At 44.5% G+C, this 14,078-nt stretch overlaps 1 protein-coding gene across 3 annotated transcripts; it reads left to right on the top strand.

The window, feature by feature from the left end:
- Window positions 1–9,040: 9,040 nt before the first annotated feature.
- LOC105069047 (myeloid-associated differentiation marker-like) lies at window positions 9,041–13,464 on the top strand. 3 transcript variants are annotated; one of them, XM_074353952.1, is made up of 3 exons: window positions 9,041–10,173; window positions 11,111–11,142; window positions 12,710–13,464. In XM_074353952.1, exons 1-2 carry the CDS (start codon window positions 9,346–9,348, stop codon window positions 11,138–11,140), a joined length of 858 nt encoding a protein of 285 aa, XP_074210053.1. In that variant the 5' UTR covers window positions 9,041–9,345; the 3' UTR covers window positions 11,141–11,142; window positions 12,710–13,464. The 3 variants fall into 3 exon arrangements, 2 of the variants coding, with proteins under 2 accessions (XP_074210053.1, XP_074210052.1); XM_074353951.1 differs by having other exon boundaries at window positions 9,041–10,203; XR_012502629.1 differs by having other exon boundaries at window positions 9,041–11,142.
- Window positions 13,465–14,078: the final 614 nt, after the last annotated feature.

The following is a 14,078-nucleotide window of genomic DNA, read 5'->3' as shown; positions in this document are numbered from 1 at the left end:
TCTCTTCAGGGATGTTGGATTTGCCTGACCCAAGATTGGACCTATTAAATTCAGTTCTGGGCATGAGTAGGTGGGGAACCCTCTGAAGTTCACACCTTCTGAAGGTGGATGGCAAGGGAGAAACTTGGTCTCCATGGCAACTGAGGGTCCCAACCATAAACCTTTTATCCACCTTGAGCCAGGTCTTCGAACAGCAACTCAGTCTGAGGTTTGCACACTGGGGGCCTCCTATCTGGTGGTTGGTGATGTCAGTGGAGCCTCTGATGGAGTGATTTTCTTGGAATTTTGCAGAGTATGGCCCACAAAATAGAAATTAATCTATCAGCTGCAGGGCCTAAAATAAAAACTGATTCACAACCACTTTATTTGTAACAACACTATTGCCAACCAGAAGTATCCCTTGGCTCCCCAACCCAGGGCTCAATTGGGGTCTTATTCACAGTAGCATAAACTGTCAGAGCCAGAATGGCTCTTTGGGATCATCCAACCCTCTCATTTTACAGATGAGGTTTTGTTTGAAGCTTAGTTCCAAGCTGGTTTGGCATCCAACAGGAAAGCATTAACATTTTCCAGAAGCAGCCCTGGCCTCCCAGCTGAGGGCTACTTTAACATGAAAGTCCATGTCTTGTTTCAATTAGCTCTGGTGCTCTGGGCACAATTACTGGAAAATGGGTGAGTGAGGGGGAGGAAGTGATGTCACTGGAGACCCCAGGTAAAAGCCTGGTGACTGTTGACATTGCCAACTGAGCATTCTTCTTGTTTGGTGATGGAGAGAAGTGGGGCTGCTGCTTCTGCAGCACCTGGTTCTAGGTGGCAGCTTCCGGTCATCAGGGGCCACTGTAAGGGAGACACCTGAGTGACAGGGCTCAGGGAGAGGTATAAGCCTCTGTCTCCAAGCTGGGTAACACATACAAGGGCGCCGCCTACTGGCCACGGAGATCAAGGGGCTCTCTGGATCCACTGTGGGCAACGAAAGGGTATCTAGCTAAATACGCTGGGCCGCTTCTCCAGGAGTTTGAACTGTTTGAAGAGGAGCCTTTTCTCCAGTGCCTCCTTAACAACGTCCCCCTCCACCAACTGTGGCTTCTCCAGCCACTGCATCCTGCAGGGGAGCTAGGGTCTGCCGCACTGACTCGGTGTCACAGAGGAAGGGCTCACGTTCTGGGATCTTGGGCTTCCATAAACTCACAGAAAAGCCTGCCTGCATGGGTCTCTCTCTCTCTCTCTGTGCATGTGTGTGTGTGTGTGTGTAGTGTCTTGGGGAAGGGAGGGTGGACTGAGAGAGGTTATGCTGTTTTGCTGACAATTACACGTCTGTTCTGAAGCCCAGAGGAAAAAATTTGTACAAACTAAAAGAAAGAAAATTTTGGCATTTCCAAGGGTATTTAAATAATTGCTGCTATTCTGGCCTCAGATTGGTGGTTTGTTTGAGTAAGAGCTCTGGCATGAGTCCTTCACACCACTGTGTCTCGGAGGCCAGGCTGGCTCTGTCATGTCTGTAAGGGATTCCCAAGGGTGCGTGGTGCCATGGGAGACTCTGTGACCAGGCAAAGGAGCCAAACGTTGGGGCATGAGGCGAGATGGTGCAAGGGGCACTTCCCTGTCCAGGGACACGTCCACGGTCTCCCACCTACTAGCATTTCAGACATGTAGAGGCTTTCATGGGATCCCCTGAAGGGTGAGTTCTCTGCCATGCAAATGCATGTTTATCTTATTACCAATCAGATCCCAGTGCCTATGAAGAGGGGACAAAGGTCCTCTTATTTGGGCGCACGCTCATCTTGCATCCAGTTGCCCTGGGCTGAGCTGGATGCTGGATGTTTGCAGGATCCCTGGGCATCTGCTCTGCCCTTGTATCGCCAAGGGGTTGAGCTTGCCTTGTCTTTGCGTGTGTGCCTGAGCTGTGATTGCCGCTTTAGCCATGATTGGCTCAGGTGCCTCTTCCCTACAAATGCAGGACATCACTCCTTGGGAACAGAGAGGACTTTTCTGGGGCTCCCGGAGGTGCAAGAAGAGATGGGGCAATGGGTTGGACGTTTGAAGCCCAGGTTCTGGTCCCGACTCTTAAGTGACTGCATACTCTTGAGCAAGTCACCTAATCCCACTGAAAAGGGTGGAGGCAGGACTCGGCCTGAGTCTGCATACACGACAGGTTGTGACCCATTAGCCGGGGTCAGGAAATCAATTTGGGCAGAGTGATTATAAGCGACCCTGCTCTGGTGGACTGCCCATGAGCCCTGGGAGTCACTCCTCCCTTCCCCTCCCTGGGGCCTCTCACACAGGGCCATCGAGATTTCCCTTCCGACTCTTGAGACACAGCATTCCTGGGGAGCAGGGCTGCTGAGCCCTTGTCCTGACCCCACGCAACTGGATCGTTTCCCCCCACTGTACACGTGCTTCACAAATGGTCTCCCAAGGGTGGCCAAGGCAACTTCCTCTGTTGCTGAAACACACACACACACACACACACACACACACACACGTTTATGTCCCCCATCTCAGTCACAGTGAAGTTAAAATGAGTAACTCTTCTTTCTCAGGTTGCAGCTCTATAACCCGTTTACAGTAGACATGCGCTTGAGCTCAGGGTCCCTCCCTCACTTTCTGAAACACCTCTCTTTGGGTATCTGCCACTTTGTCATTCTGAGGGGAAACCCCAGAGGCTTCTCTGTAAGGGAACCTTAGTCTCCTGATTACAACTCAACAATGGCTTCCCACGGAGTCCCAAATGCTTAACAAAGTATGCAAGGCTGTGAATGCCTGTCCCTGCCAGATTCCACAGCTTGCGCTCTCTCTGTCTCTCACGTAAGTATTGCTCAGTTTCTCCCTGCCCCTAGTGTCTCCTCCTTGCTGTGACAAGTGACCCCCCTCCCCCACCAGCAGAGCCCTGCTTCAGGAGCCCCTCACGTCCTCAGGACACACACTTCAGATCACAATCAACTCTCTGCAAAGGGTTTTAATCCGAATATTGGAGAACACAACAGCAATCCACCTTCCCCAAAGGCTTCTATAGGGTCAGATGGTGGGTTTCCATATACACCTGAGTCATATGAGGAAAAGAGACCGTGCAACATCACTGTTAGGATGCAGACTCCTCTCCTTGCCTCCAGGGGGCTCTCTTGCCTATTTCGAGGTCTCCAAATTTGGGGGGCACCACAGGGGTAGCCCTGAGTATGAGTCCAGGACTCTGTTCACCCACACCTGGGGGAGAGGTAGTGCCAGAAAAACTAACTCATTCCTCCAAGGCAAGCTTCCTACCCTGAGATCCATGCGTCCACTGAATGTCCTGGTGGATTATAGGTCTATAAAAGTCCTGTAACTGAATGTAGTATTTTAAGTGTCTGTGCTCGCCTATTTCTGGATTAGTCATATTCTCAAAGGGATCTGTGTGCCAGAAAAGATTAAGAGTTTCCAAGCAGCCCTCTCATAACCCCCAAAGAAGCAGGGTTTCCTAATATTGCTGATTCAAACAGAGTAAGTGAGGGAGCGTGGATTTAAGATTCTCTTTGGCTGGGCCGTCTGGAGCAATGACTTCCTTGGCATCAGGAGAAGCATGTTCAGTAATACTTGGTAGCCTTTGAGCATATAATTGCCCCAGATTGTCTCCTTCCCAAACTGCAGAAAAACAGTATGGAGAAGAAATTTTTTTCGTGTTTTATCATTTAAATTAAATTAGCCATTTTGTGTACATTTAATTGAAGTATAGTTGATTTAAAATATTGTGTTAGTTTTAGGTGTATAGTGTAGTGATTTAGTATTTTTGCAGTTTATGCTGCATTATAGATCATTGCAAGAGAATGGCTCTAATTCCCTGTGCTATGCAGTACGTCCTTGTTGGTTACATATTTTACACATAGCAGTTTGCACCTATTAATCCTATGCCCCTAATTTGTCCCTCCCCACTTTCTTCTCCACTTTGGTAACCACAAGTTTGTTTTATTTGTGAGTCGGTTTCTGCTTTGCATATACCTTCATTTGTATTACTTTTTAGATTCCACATATATCACACAGTATTTGTCTTTCTCTGTCTGACTTATTTCATTAAACATAATATTCTCTAGGTCCATCCACATTGCTGCAAATGGCAATATTTCATTCTTTTTTATGACTGAGTAGTAATCCACTGTGTGTGTGTGTGTGTGTGTGTGTGTGTGTGTGTGTATGTGTGTGTGTGAGAGACATCTCCTTAATCTAATCATCTATTGATGGGCACTTGAGTTGCTTCCATGTCTTGGCTGTTGTAAATAGTGCTGCTGTGAACATTGGGGTATATGTATCTTTCTGAATTAGTGTTTTCTTTTTTCCCAGACTCCACCCAAGAGTGGAATTCCTGGATCTTATGGTAGCTCTATTTTTTGTGGGACTTCCATACTGTTTTCCATAGTGCTTGCACCAATTTACATTCCCACCAACGGTGTGCAAGGGCTCTCTCTTCTCCATCCCTCACCAGCAATCCTGAAACTTTATTTCATAAATCATGTCATTATACTTCTCAAAACTCTCAAACATTTAAAAAAAATTCAAACTTCTCCATGTGACAATAAGATCCTCTACAACTGCACTGATTCGTGTTTCCAAACTTAGTGCCCACCTTTTTTAAATAAAAATTGTATATATTTAAGAAGGGCAACATGATGATTTGATATACATATACATTAATAGTTACTATGATCAACATATCATCATAGTTACCTTTTGTGTGTGTGATGAGAGCACCTGGAATCTACTCTCTTAACAAATGTCTAGTATTCAACACAGTATTGAACATCCTCATCATGCTGTGCACTGGATCTCTAGATTTACCATTCTATCAAACTGAAACTTTGTATCCTTTGACAACATCTTCCCATTTCCCCCAACTCCCTGCCCCTGGTAACCATGGTTCTGCTTACTGCTTCTATGAATTTGGTTTTTTCAGATTCCACATGTAAGTGAGAACATGCAGGGCTTTTTTCTTTCTATGTTTCCCTTATTTCGTTTAGCATAATGTCCTCTAGGTTCATTTATTTTGTTGCAAATGTCAGGACCTCTGTCTTTCGTAGGGCCGAATAATATTCCTGTGTGTGTGTGTGTGTGTGTGTGTGTGTGTGTGTGTAAATTTTTTATTCCAATCATGCATCGATGGACACTCAGGTTGTTTCTGTATCATCATGCCTTTTAATATCAGATAATATGAAAGGGCAAAAAAATTAGAAGTTTGGAAAAATAGAGTCTCCACAGATGTCTATAATGTGTTCCATAATTTAAAACATTATCAAGGTAGCATATGTATATCTGGATACTGCATATTTGTGAAAAGTTATCAACTACTTTACAGATGATAGAATATTTTGAATTTTATTTTCCATCCAAAGAAAACCCAGGCACAGAAAATTCAAGAATCCAGAATCCATTTTGTACACTGAAAAAGTTTATTTAAATTTAACTATAATTTTACAGGATAATTGTTGAAACTGACTACTGAGGAAGCACTGAAGATGAATTAAAAAAAAAAACCTCATCAGTTACCTTGCTTTGGATAATAGTTAGAAATAAATATCCTGAGCTTGATGAAATTTTTAAAAAAATCTCTCTGCCATCCCTATTATACTCCTGTAAGACTGGTTTCTGTTATTAAAGCAAAACATAGAAACAAAGTAGAGATACTTCGTGTCCTGTGACTAGCATTGTCATAAATCCAATCTAAATGGATAAGATTTTTGTTCAAACTGTGTATTCTGGGGATTAATATGTGGAATGAAAATTTTCAAATTTGAAAGAATTATACAGTGAAATGCATATACTCATCACCTAGATTCTTCAATTAACATATGTAATTACTCCATCTCATATCTATCCATGTCTCTCTCCATCCATTAATCCACATTTTAAAAATGCACTGAAAAGTAAACTGCAAGTTTTAGTATGTTTCACGTCAGCCCTGAGTACTTCAGAATTCCTAGCACTAACTAGATTGCAGTATTTGTTCATGGTTCTTTTTCATTGCTTCAGGGAAAATTTATATACAGTGACATACACAAGTCTTAAGAGTACCAATCAATGAGTTTTGACAAATGTGTTGCAAACCAATCTCAAAATTTAGAGCAATATAATCATCTCAGAAAGATTCCCCATGTTTGTTCTGAGTCAATCCATGCCCCCACCCCACTTCTGATTTTTTTTCCAACTGTAGATAAGTTTAGCGTTTCCTGGAATCATACAGAATACACTCTTGTGTCTGATTTCTTTCACTCAGCATAAATTTTTCGAGATGCATCCATGTTTTGTGTATATGTATATATAGTTCATTTCTTTGTATTGTTGAGTAATATGCTGTCTTTGAATATATCACCATTTGTTTATTCTCCTGTTGACTGACATACTGGCTTTTTTCCAGTGTGGGGTTGATATGAGAAAGCTGCTCTGAACATTCTTGTACAAGTCTTGTAGAGTACACTTTCATCTATGTTGAGAAAATACCTAGGAATGGTTTGCTGGGTCATAGGGTGGTTTGATGTTTAATTGTATAAGAAACTATCAGACCCTAATGTGGTTGTATCTTTTATCTTCCCACAAACGTACCAGAGTTTCAATAGCTCCATGTGATCACTGCACTTTGTGTTGTCAGTCTATTAAACTTTAGGCATTTTGTTCAGCATGTAATAAAATCTCATTTGGGTTATAATTTGCATTTCCCTGATGACTAATGATTTGGAACACTTTTTATGTGTTTACCCACCATTCATACATCTGTTTCAGCCTAATTTTTTTCAGTCAAATTGTTATTTAAACTAAATCATTTATTTCTTATAGTAACTCTCATTTTTCCAATATAGAGATAAATATTGATTGGCACCATTTATACATTTTTTTCCAAAACAACAAAATAACTGGCTAGCTGAATTTAATACATCTAAGTCATTTATCTCTTACATTAATTTTCATTTTCCTAAAACAACAGCCATTTTCATACACTCAGAACTCCTGGAGCAAGTCTTAAAGTTGAACAGAAGGTAGAAAAACAAATTAAAATTTGAAAATTACGATCCTATGTTAGCTGAGAAAATATTAAAAAATTATTGTCACATTTAAATCAGGAGATATACTAAAATATCTTAGGAAGCTTGGCCACTTTTTAATTGTATTATTTGTCTATTTATTATTTCAGTTGTAGGAAGTCATTTTACAGTCTAGATGGCCGTCCTTGTCAGATGCATGTTATGAAGATACTTTTCTCCAGTCTGTGGCTTGCTGTTCATTTTCTTCAGTGTCTTTTTATGAATAGAAGCTTTTGATTTTAACCAAATCTAGTCTATCAATTTTTTTCTTTTATGGTTATTGCTGTCTGTGTCCTCTGGCTACTCCTGAATCATGAGTATGTTCCCTTGTATCTCTTCTGGAAGCTTTACAGTTTGCATTTACATTTAATTCTATGATATATCTTGAACTAATTTTTGTGTGTGGTATGGGGTAAGGGGCAAGGTTTCCTTTTTTCCAGGTGAACATCAGTTGTTCCAGTATCATGTGCTGAAAAGATTTCTCTTTCCATGTTGAATTACATTGGCATGTTTGTTGAAAATCGATTGACCATTTAAGTGTGAGTCCTATGAAAACTTGGTGCTTCATTGTGATTGTGGAACAACAAAAAGATATGATGAGAATAGCAATTGTCTGTAATGATTGTGTAAACGCACACTTTCAATGGACTATAGGTATAGTTTTGTAATTTTTTAAGAATGTAATTTTTTTTCTTCTTCCATTTGTTGAAATGTAATTTTTATGTTAATCAAATCTAATAATAAAAACCTGGATTTGTTGTATTTTGGTTTTATTTCATTTTTCCAGTAATTAATTTTTATTGTCTTTGAAAATGTAATATATAGGTCTGTGAAAGGTGGAAAACAAGCAAACAAACCCCTGATCTTTCATCCCAGATAGTTTGGGAAATTCTCAAATTCTCATAACACAAATTCTGTAGGATGTTAATAGACATTCTGCAGAAAGGGGTTCCATGAAAAGTTCCACCTCAGCTGCCAGGCATAACTCCCTTGTTCATTTCCAATTCCTTTTTCCCAGCTTGGAAGCTACTAACCAGTCTCCCAGGCCAGAAAAATCCTCCCTCAGCTAGTATTACTCCTAGATCTTTCCAGACTTGCACCTGGATGGCTGCTTTGGAGCTTAAAAGCCAAACGTGTTAATTTATTCTGTAGTTCCTCCACCTTCGGGTAATGCTGGATGGGTGTCTCTCTTCCCAAATGGGGAAGAGTCACATGTTAAAGCAAAACTGGGAGGAGAATTCATAGCGTTCCTGCTTCACATATCATCACCTTGCTCTCACCCCATGGCTTGTCCCTGTTCACGTCTGAAGCTGCCCTCCCCTGGGCAGGGCTGTGTCACCTCAGATGGCAGCTCCTCCTAGCAATGGCTGCAGGGAGGACAGAACAGACACCTGTCTCTTCAGGTGGCTGTGAAAAGAAGCCACGGCCCTGAAGCCTGTCCTGGGTTCCCAGAGCCCCGAGCTTGGGTCCTGGGCTCCCACCTATGGGCTCTGCTGAAATGCTGGGCTGTAGAGCAAAAGGTTCACACCCACAGCTTTGGGATTTTTTCTCCGGGGTTCCCACTTATATCCATGCAACCTTAGGGAAGACACTTGATTCTGTAAGCCTTAGTTTTGTCATCTGTAAAATGGAATTTACAGTACTTGGATCAGATATGCTCCAGAATTCAGAATTTTCAGCTGCAATCACATAGCATGGTGCATATACTCTACGTGACATAACACTCCACAGGGCTCTGAAAGCACCTTACTATCAAACGTATTATTATCTCGGCAACTGCACTTTTGAACATTCACACTCAATGAAATAAAGACCATAAATTGTTTCATGTCCCTTCAGGTCAAATTTTGTTGCAAAAAAATTCTTTTTTAATTCCTGTTCAGTGTTCAGAGTCTTGAATGTTTGGGATTTCAGATAATGACCATGCCACCCTGTGCCTCCATAGATAATAGCACACAGCTCGAATAGATTTTAAAAAGTCATGTTTTCGAGGCCAGACTAAACCCAGCTGTGAGGTTGGGGATAAGACCAGTCTCCTGACAAGGCCAAGGGTGACGGGTGGGGAGAGTCATCTTGAGAGGCTGCGCTGCTACCCAAGTGTCTGGGCCATTGGTTCAAACTCCACATCCTGAGCCTCAGCCACCCCTGGCCCTTGAGCCGATTCCAGGTGCCTGACTTCATCTACCTCCAGATTTGGATCTTTCTCTGATGGGTCCTCAGTGAAGACCATAACAAGCTGGTGGCAGTGACCAACACGACCAGCAGGACCTCCACATGATCGTCGTCAGGCCAGGGCTCCCCATCCATCATGGGCTGCTTCCTCCGACGGCTGCAGCTGCTCTCCACCTGCATGGCCTTCTCACTGGGGGCCAGCGTGGGCACTTGGAGGGGGGCCATAGGTAACTGGTCCATGTTCATCTGGTGCTTCTGCTTTGCTGTGACACTCGTCATCCTCGTGGTCGAGTTATGTGAGTTGCAGGACCACTTCCCTTTCTGGGACAACTTTCTCATCACCTACAACTGCTACTCCGCCCTCCTCTGCTTTTCAGCCTCCATTGTCTACCCCACCTCCTACCTCCAGTTCTTGCCAGACAGCAGCTACCGGGGCCACGCCATCGCTGCCACTGCATTCTCCTGTATTGCTTCTGTGGCTTATGCCATGGAGGTGGCTGGGACGAGGACCCAGGCCGGCAGGACCACAGGCCACATGGCCACCGTACCAGGCCTGCTCAAGGCACTGCAGACTGTTGTGGCCTGTGTCATCTTCCTCTTCATCAGCAGCCCCTATGTCTATCAGCAGCAGCCGGCCCTGGTGTGGTGCGTGGCCGTGTACTCTGTCTGCTTCCTCCTGTCCTCCGTGGTCATCTTGCTAAACCTGGGTAAATGCGACAACAGGCTGCCCATCCCCTTCCCCCGTTTCCTGGTGGGGCAGACTCTGCTCTCCGTCCTCCTCTACACCAGCGCTGTGGTCCTCTGGCCTCTCTATCAGTTCCACGAGAAGTTGGGCGGCCAGCCCCAGCGGCCCAGAAATGTGAGCTGCAGCGATAGACTCACCTACTTGGTGTGCATCTGGGACCAACGACTGGCTGTGACCATCTTGACAGCCATCAACCTGCTGATTTACGTGACTGACCTGGTGATCTCTGCTCGCTTGGATTTTGTCAGGGTCTGAGGCTCTGCCTAGGGGCTCCCGGTTCCTATTCTCACTGGCGGTTTCTTTACCGAGTTCTGATGTCCCCAGTGCCCCCTTCCTGGCTCCCCTCTCTCCCTTCTCACTTCCTCCCCATTCATCTCGCTCTTCTGTTTCCTTCTCTCCTTCTGCTCTGTCTCCTTTCCTGTTTTCTTTGGTTGCCCACATCTTTTTTGACTCTTTCTCTTTCTGTTCTCTTCTGTCCTGCATTTTCTGCTTTTTGGCCCTTTTATGGTCATCCTTTGTTTTCTCATCTCCTGTATCCTGACCACCTTTTCCCATTTTCCTTCTTATGATCGCTTAAAGCCCTGAGACTTCTTCATTCTCTGCCCCACCACCCCGTCCCCCCTCCTAGGGTGCTGAGCTCCATATCACACAGTCCTTTAGCAGCTGTTCATATCTTGGACCTCCAGAGGGGCCTCACTGCCAAAGCATGCTTGTCCCCCAGGCTGTGCCTTAGTTGGTGTATGTGTGTGGGTTTAGGGGGTGGGAAGTAGCTAGGGTTTGGGACCCCTTTCTCCCAGTAAAGGTGGGTGTACAGTGCACCTCCTATTTAAGGGGAAAAAAATCTCTGGAGGTCAATAATTTCCAGTGGGCGGGAGGCTGAAAGCAGAGACCCTGGATCCTGAGGCCCCACCTGGTGCTCAGCCCCACTGACATTGGCTCCAGAAATTTTGCAGCCTCACTAAAGCCCACTGCCTAGACACTACCTTAGAGGAAGCAAGGGGTGGATGCCTTCCAGCCCAACTACTCTCTGGGGAATCAAAAAATGGAGCTGGTGAAGAACAGCATATTCTTGAGGACAACTGTCTGAAGTGTTTGTGGGGGCAGTGATGTGGCCCTCCTGCCTCAGTGTCCAAAATAACATGTCCTGCCTTTGCAGGGACAAGAACATGGCCACAGCCAGCCTTAAAGGTAATATTACCCTGTTTTTTTCTTTTCTTCTTTTTTTTTCTGGTCAGCAGGGCAAAAATTACTGGATGGCCTTCTTCTTAAAGGGGAAGTTTCTTTTCACTTTTTTGTGGGGAAGGTGGGTTGAGTAGGTGGGTATTTCTGCTGCCACAGCCAAAGGAACTGCGGTGCTTGAGTGCGTGCTGCACACACGTGTGTTTCTGTATGTCAGTTGCTTTCTGCTGCTGCTTCCTGCTTCTCTGAGACTCACGCAGAACACGATCTATTTAAATGTACACATATGTGTGTATGTATTTGTTTTTAATTCCCTGAAGCTTCTGATTCCTGTCAGCTCCTGCTGTCAGTCATACAGAGAATTATTGTCCTTTCCTCCACATCCATAATGTTCTTTTTTAAAACTTCAATATAAAGATAAAAGAAAAAGAAAACAAAACAGAAATGAAGCCAACAAAATCCACGGATCCTAATTGTCCCAAATTTGACCAGAGCTCAGAAGCAGGCTATTCTTAAAGGATCATTGCTAGCATCTGGATGCTTCTCTTTGAAGGTGTGTGCTGTGTGCATACTGAGTGTGTGTGTTTGTATGTGTATGTGTGTGTTGTGTGCCCATGGGCAGGCATGCCTTAAGATCAGGAGCCCTTTATATAACCATTGGCCAGGAAAGTACCACAAGCTTTCTTACTCGCCTGCTCTCAGCCACACAGCCTCAGAGCCTGGCATCCTCTGTGTCACCAGGGCCAGAGGGGCCAGGCAAGCAGAGCTGTGGGGGAGGGGCAGGGAAGGACACATACTGCTGCCACTCATTCCTGTCCTGGGATGAAGCACGTGTTCTTCACCCAGTGGCTGGTTGAGTGGACGTAGAGGGCTCCCAGGAGTTGATCCCCATGGCAAGAAAATACTAAGGAGTAATGTAATAAAATTCATATTCTTAGGCAAAACAAGACAAATTTATTTGACCAAATACATTCTAACACTGGGTAAAAAGTTAAACAGATTTCCTTAAGGCAGGACTTCCTAGGGCCTTGAATAGTGTAGTAGACACTATAAAATTACCAAAAGAGGTATATAGCAGGAAGTGTTTCCCAAACTTATATGATCAGGGAACATTTTTTTTTTCATGAAGCATCATAGACTAGTGTTCCATGGAATACCCTTTGGGAACCACCAGTCACTTTGTTCTCCCCTAGAGTGGTTCAAAAGCATTGACTTGAAACTCTAACAAAATCACTTCTCATGATGATCCATCTCCTCTGAGGGCAGCTGTACTTCCTTAGGTGAAGAAAAGCACGCCTGCCCTACTCTCTGCCGTTGCACAGAGAGTCCCAACCCCTACTCGCCTGGAGGAGCTCTGAAAAGTTCTCAGGTGTCCTTGGTCGCCTCTCCTCACATCCCTCAGACTGAACGTCTCTGCATCAAGCCTGGTGCTCTCTCGGGGCAGTAACTGGGCTTTGCTGTGGGACCTGCAGCGCCCAGCACACAGTAAACACGTGGTAGTATTTGAGCAGAACAGAAAAGAATAGTGCCTCCCCCAGCTCTCTCATGTGCACCTTGACTTTTCCCCAATCTCCAGAACTTCCACCATCCTGGCTGCCTGCGCTGATGAGCTGTGGACCACCCATGCTGGCGCCCACATCTTCTGTGACAGTCAGTCTCCAGTGCTCCTTGTTCCTTGGACACGTAACTCTCCAAATCCTAAAACCCTCTTATACATCACCTCATGACAGCCAACTTGTTCCCAACTCAAGGCCTTTGCACGAGCTGTTTCCTCTGCCTGGGACGTGGCCACTTCTTTCTCGTCCTTCAGTTCTCAACTTAAATTCACCTGCGTGGAAAGATCTTCCAAAAGAACATCTGCCCATCATGTTCCTTCCAGGACCATGTTGTGTTTTTTTCACTGTGTCTGTCACTACTTGAAGTTACCTTGTTAAAGTATTTGACAAGTTTATGGCTTTATTATCTGATGCCCCTGCTGGAGCTTAGCCCCACGGGGACAGGTGTCTAGTCTCTGCTGTCAGCACTGGGTCTCTGGGCCAAGTCAGTCCCTGGCAGGACATGAACACAGCATGTTTTGGACAAATGAAGACCTAAAATCAGTAACTACTGGCGGGAGGGTAAGTTCTTATCATATAGACACAAAATATTAATTATAATAAAGGGGGTGGAAGCACACTTTGGAGGTGATGAATATGTTTATGGCCTGGATAGTGGTGATGGCTTTGTGGGTGCGTATTTATCCTCAAACTCATCCTGTTGTAAACTGTAAATATATTATCAATTATACCTTAATAAAATGTTTTTTTAATAAAATAAAAAGGTAGTTAAGAAGCCCACAAGGTAACATGGAAAAGTGAATATAATGTTTAAAAAGACAAGATCTTACAAGATATTACAATTATAATCATGTAAAAATGTTTTTGTGTCCATAAATTACAAAGAAACACATATGTAAAAAAATCAATCATGGGGTCTTGTCATACAAGACAATACAGATCCTCCTTCCACATCTCATTGTAAAGTGCTCCTGGCACTCCTCAGTCAGACTCCTGGGGCAGAGCCAGGCTTTGAGTCACTAACAGAGGCTGATTTACCAAGAACCGCCTCCAGCTGCCTGGCTAGCTCCATGCAGTTGGGCCTGTGACAGACCCGTGTCACGTTCATGGTGTGCTCCTTCACCGGGATGGGCTTGCCTGGCAGAGAATTCTCATTTCTTGAAAAACTTCAAACCATCTTGAAAAACTTCAAGCCATCTTGGAAAACTTCAAGCCATCTTGAAACACACAAGCCAAGCATCTGAGTGCAGGTAGAAGGATGAACACACATATTCCGGAGGCTCTTCAAGGAGACGACAGAGGCAGGAGCCCAGTCTGCCTCCCTGACGCTCTGGCTGGTGCACCCCTTTCTTGGACCCCCTCAAAGGGTGGGAGTGGGGCGCTGGGAGC

Source organism: Camelus bactrianus, chromosome 27, assembly GCF_048773025.1.
Source record: "Camelus bactrianus isolate YW-2024 breed Bactrian camel chromosome 27, ASM4877302v1, whole genome shotgun sequence".
In the NCBI taxonomy this organism is placed as follows: domain Eukaryota; kingdom Metazoa; phylum Chordata; class Mammalia; order Artiodactyla; family Camelidae; genus Camelus; species Camelus bactrianus.
Note: the sequence above shows the minus strand (reverse complement) of the source record. Positions and strands in the feature narration are given on the sequence as shown.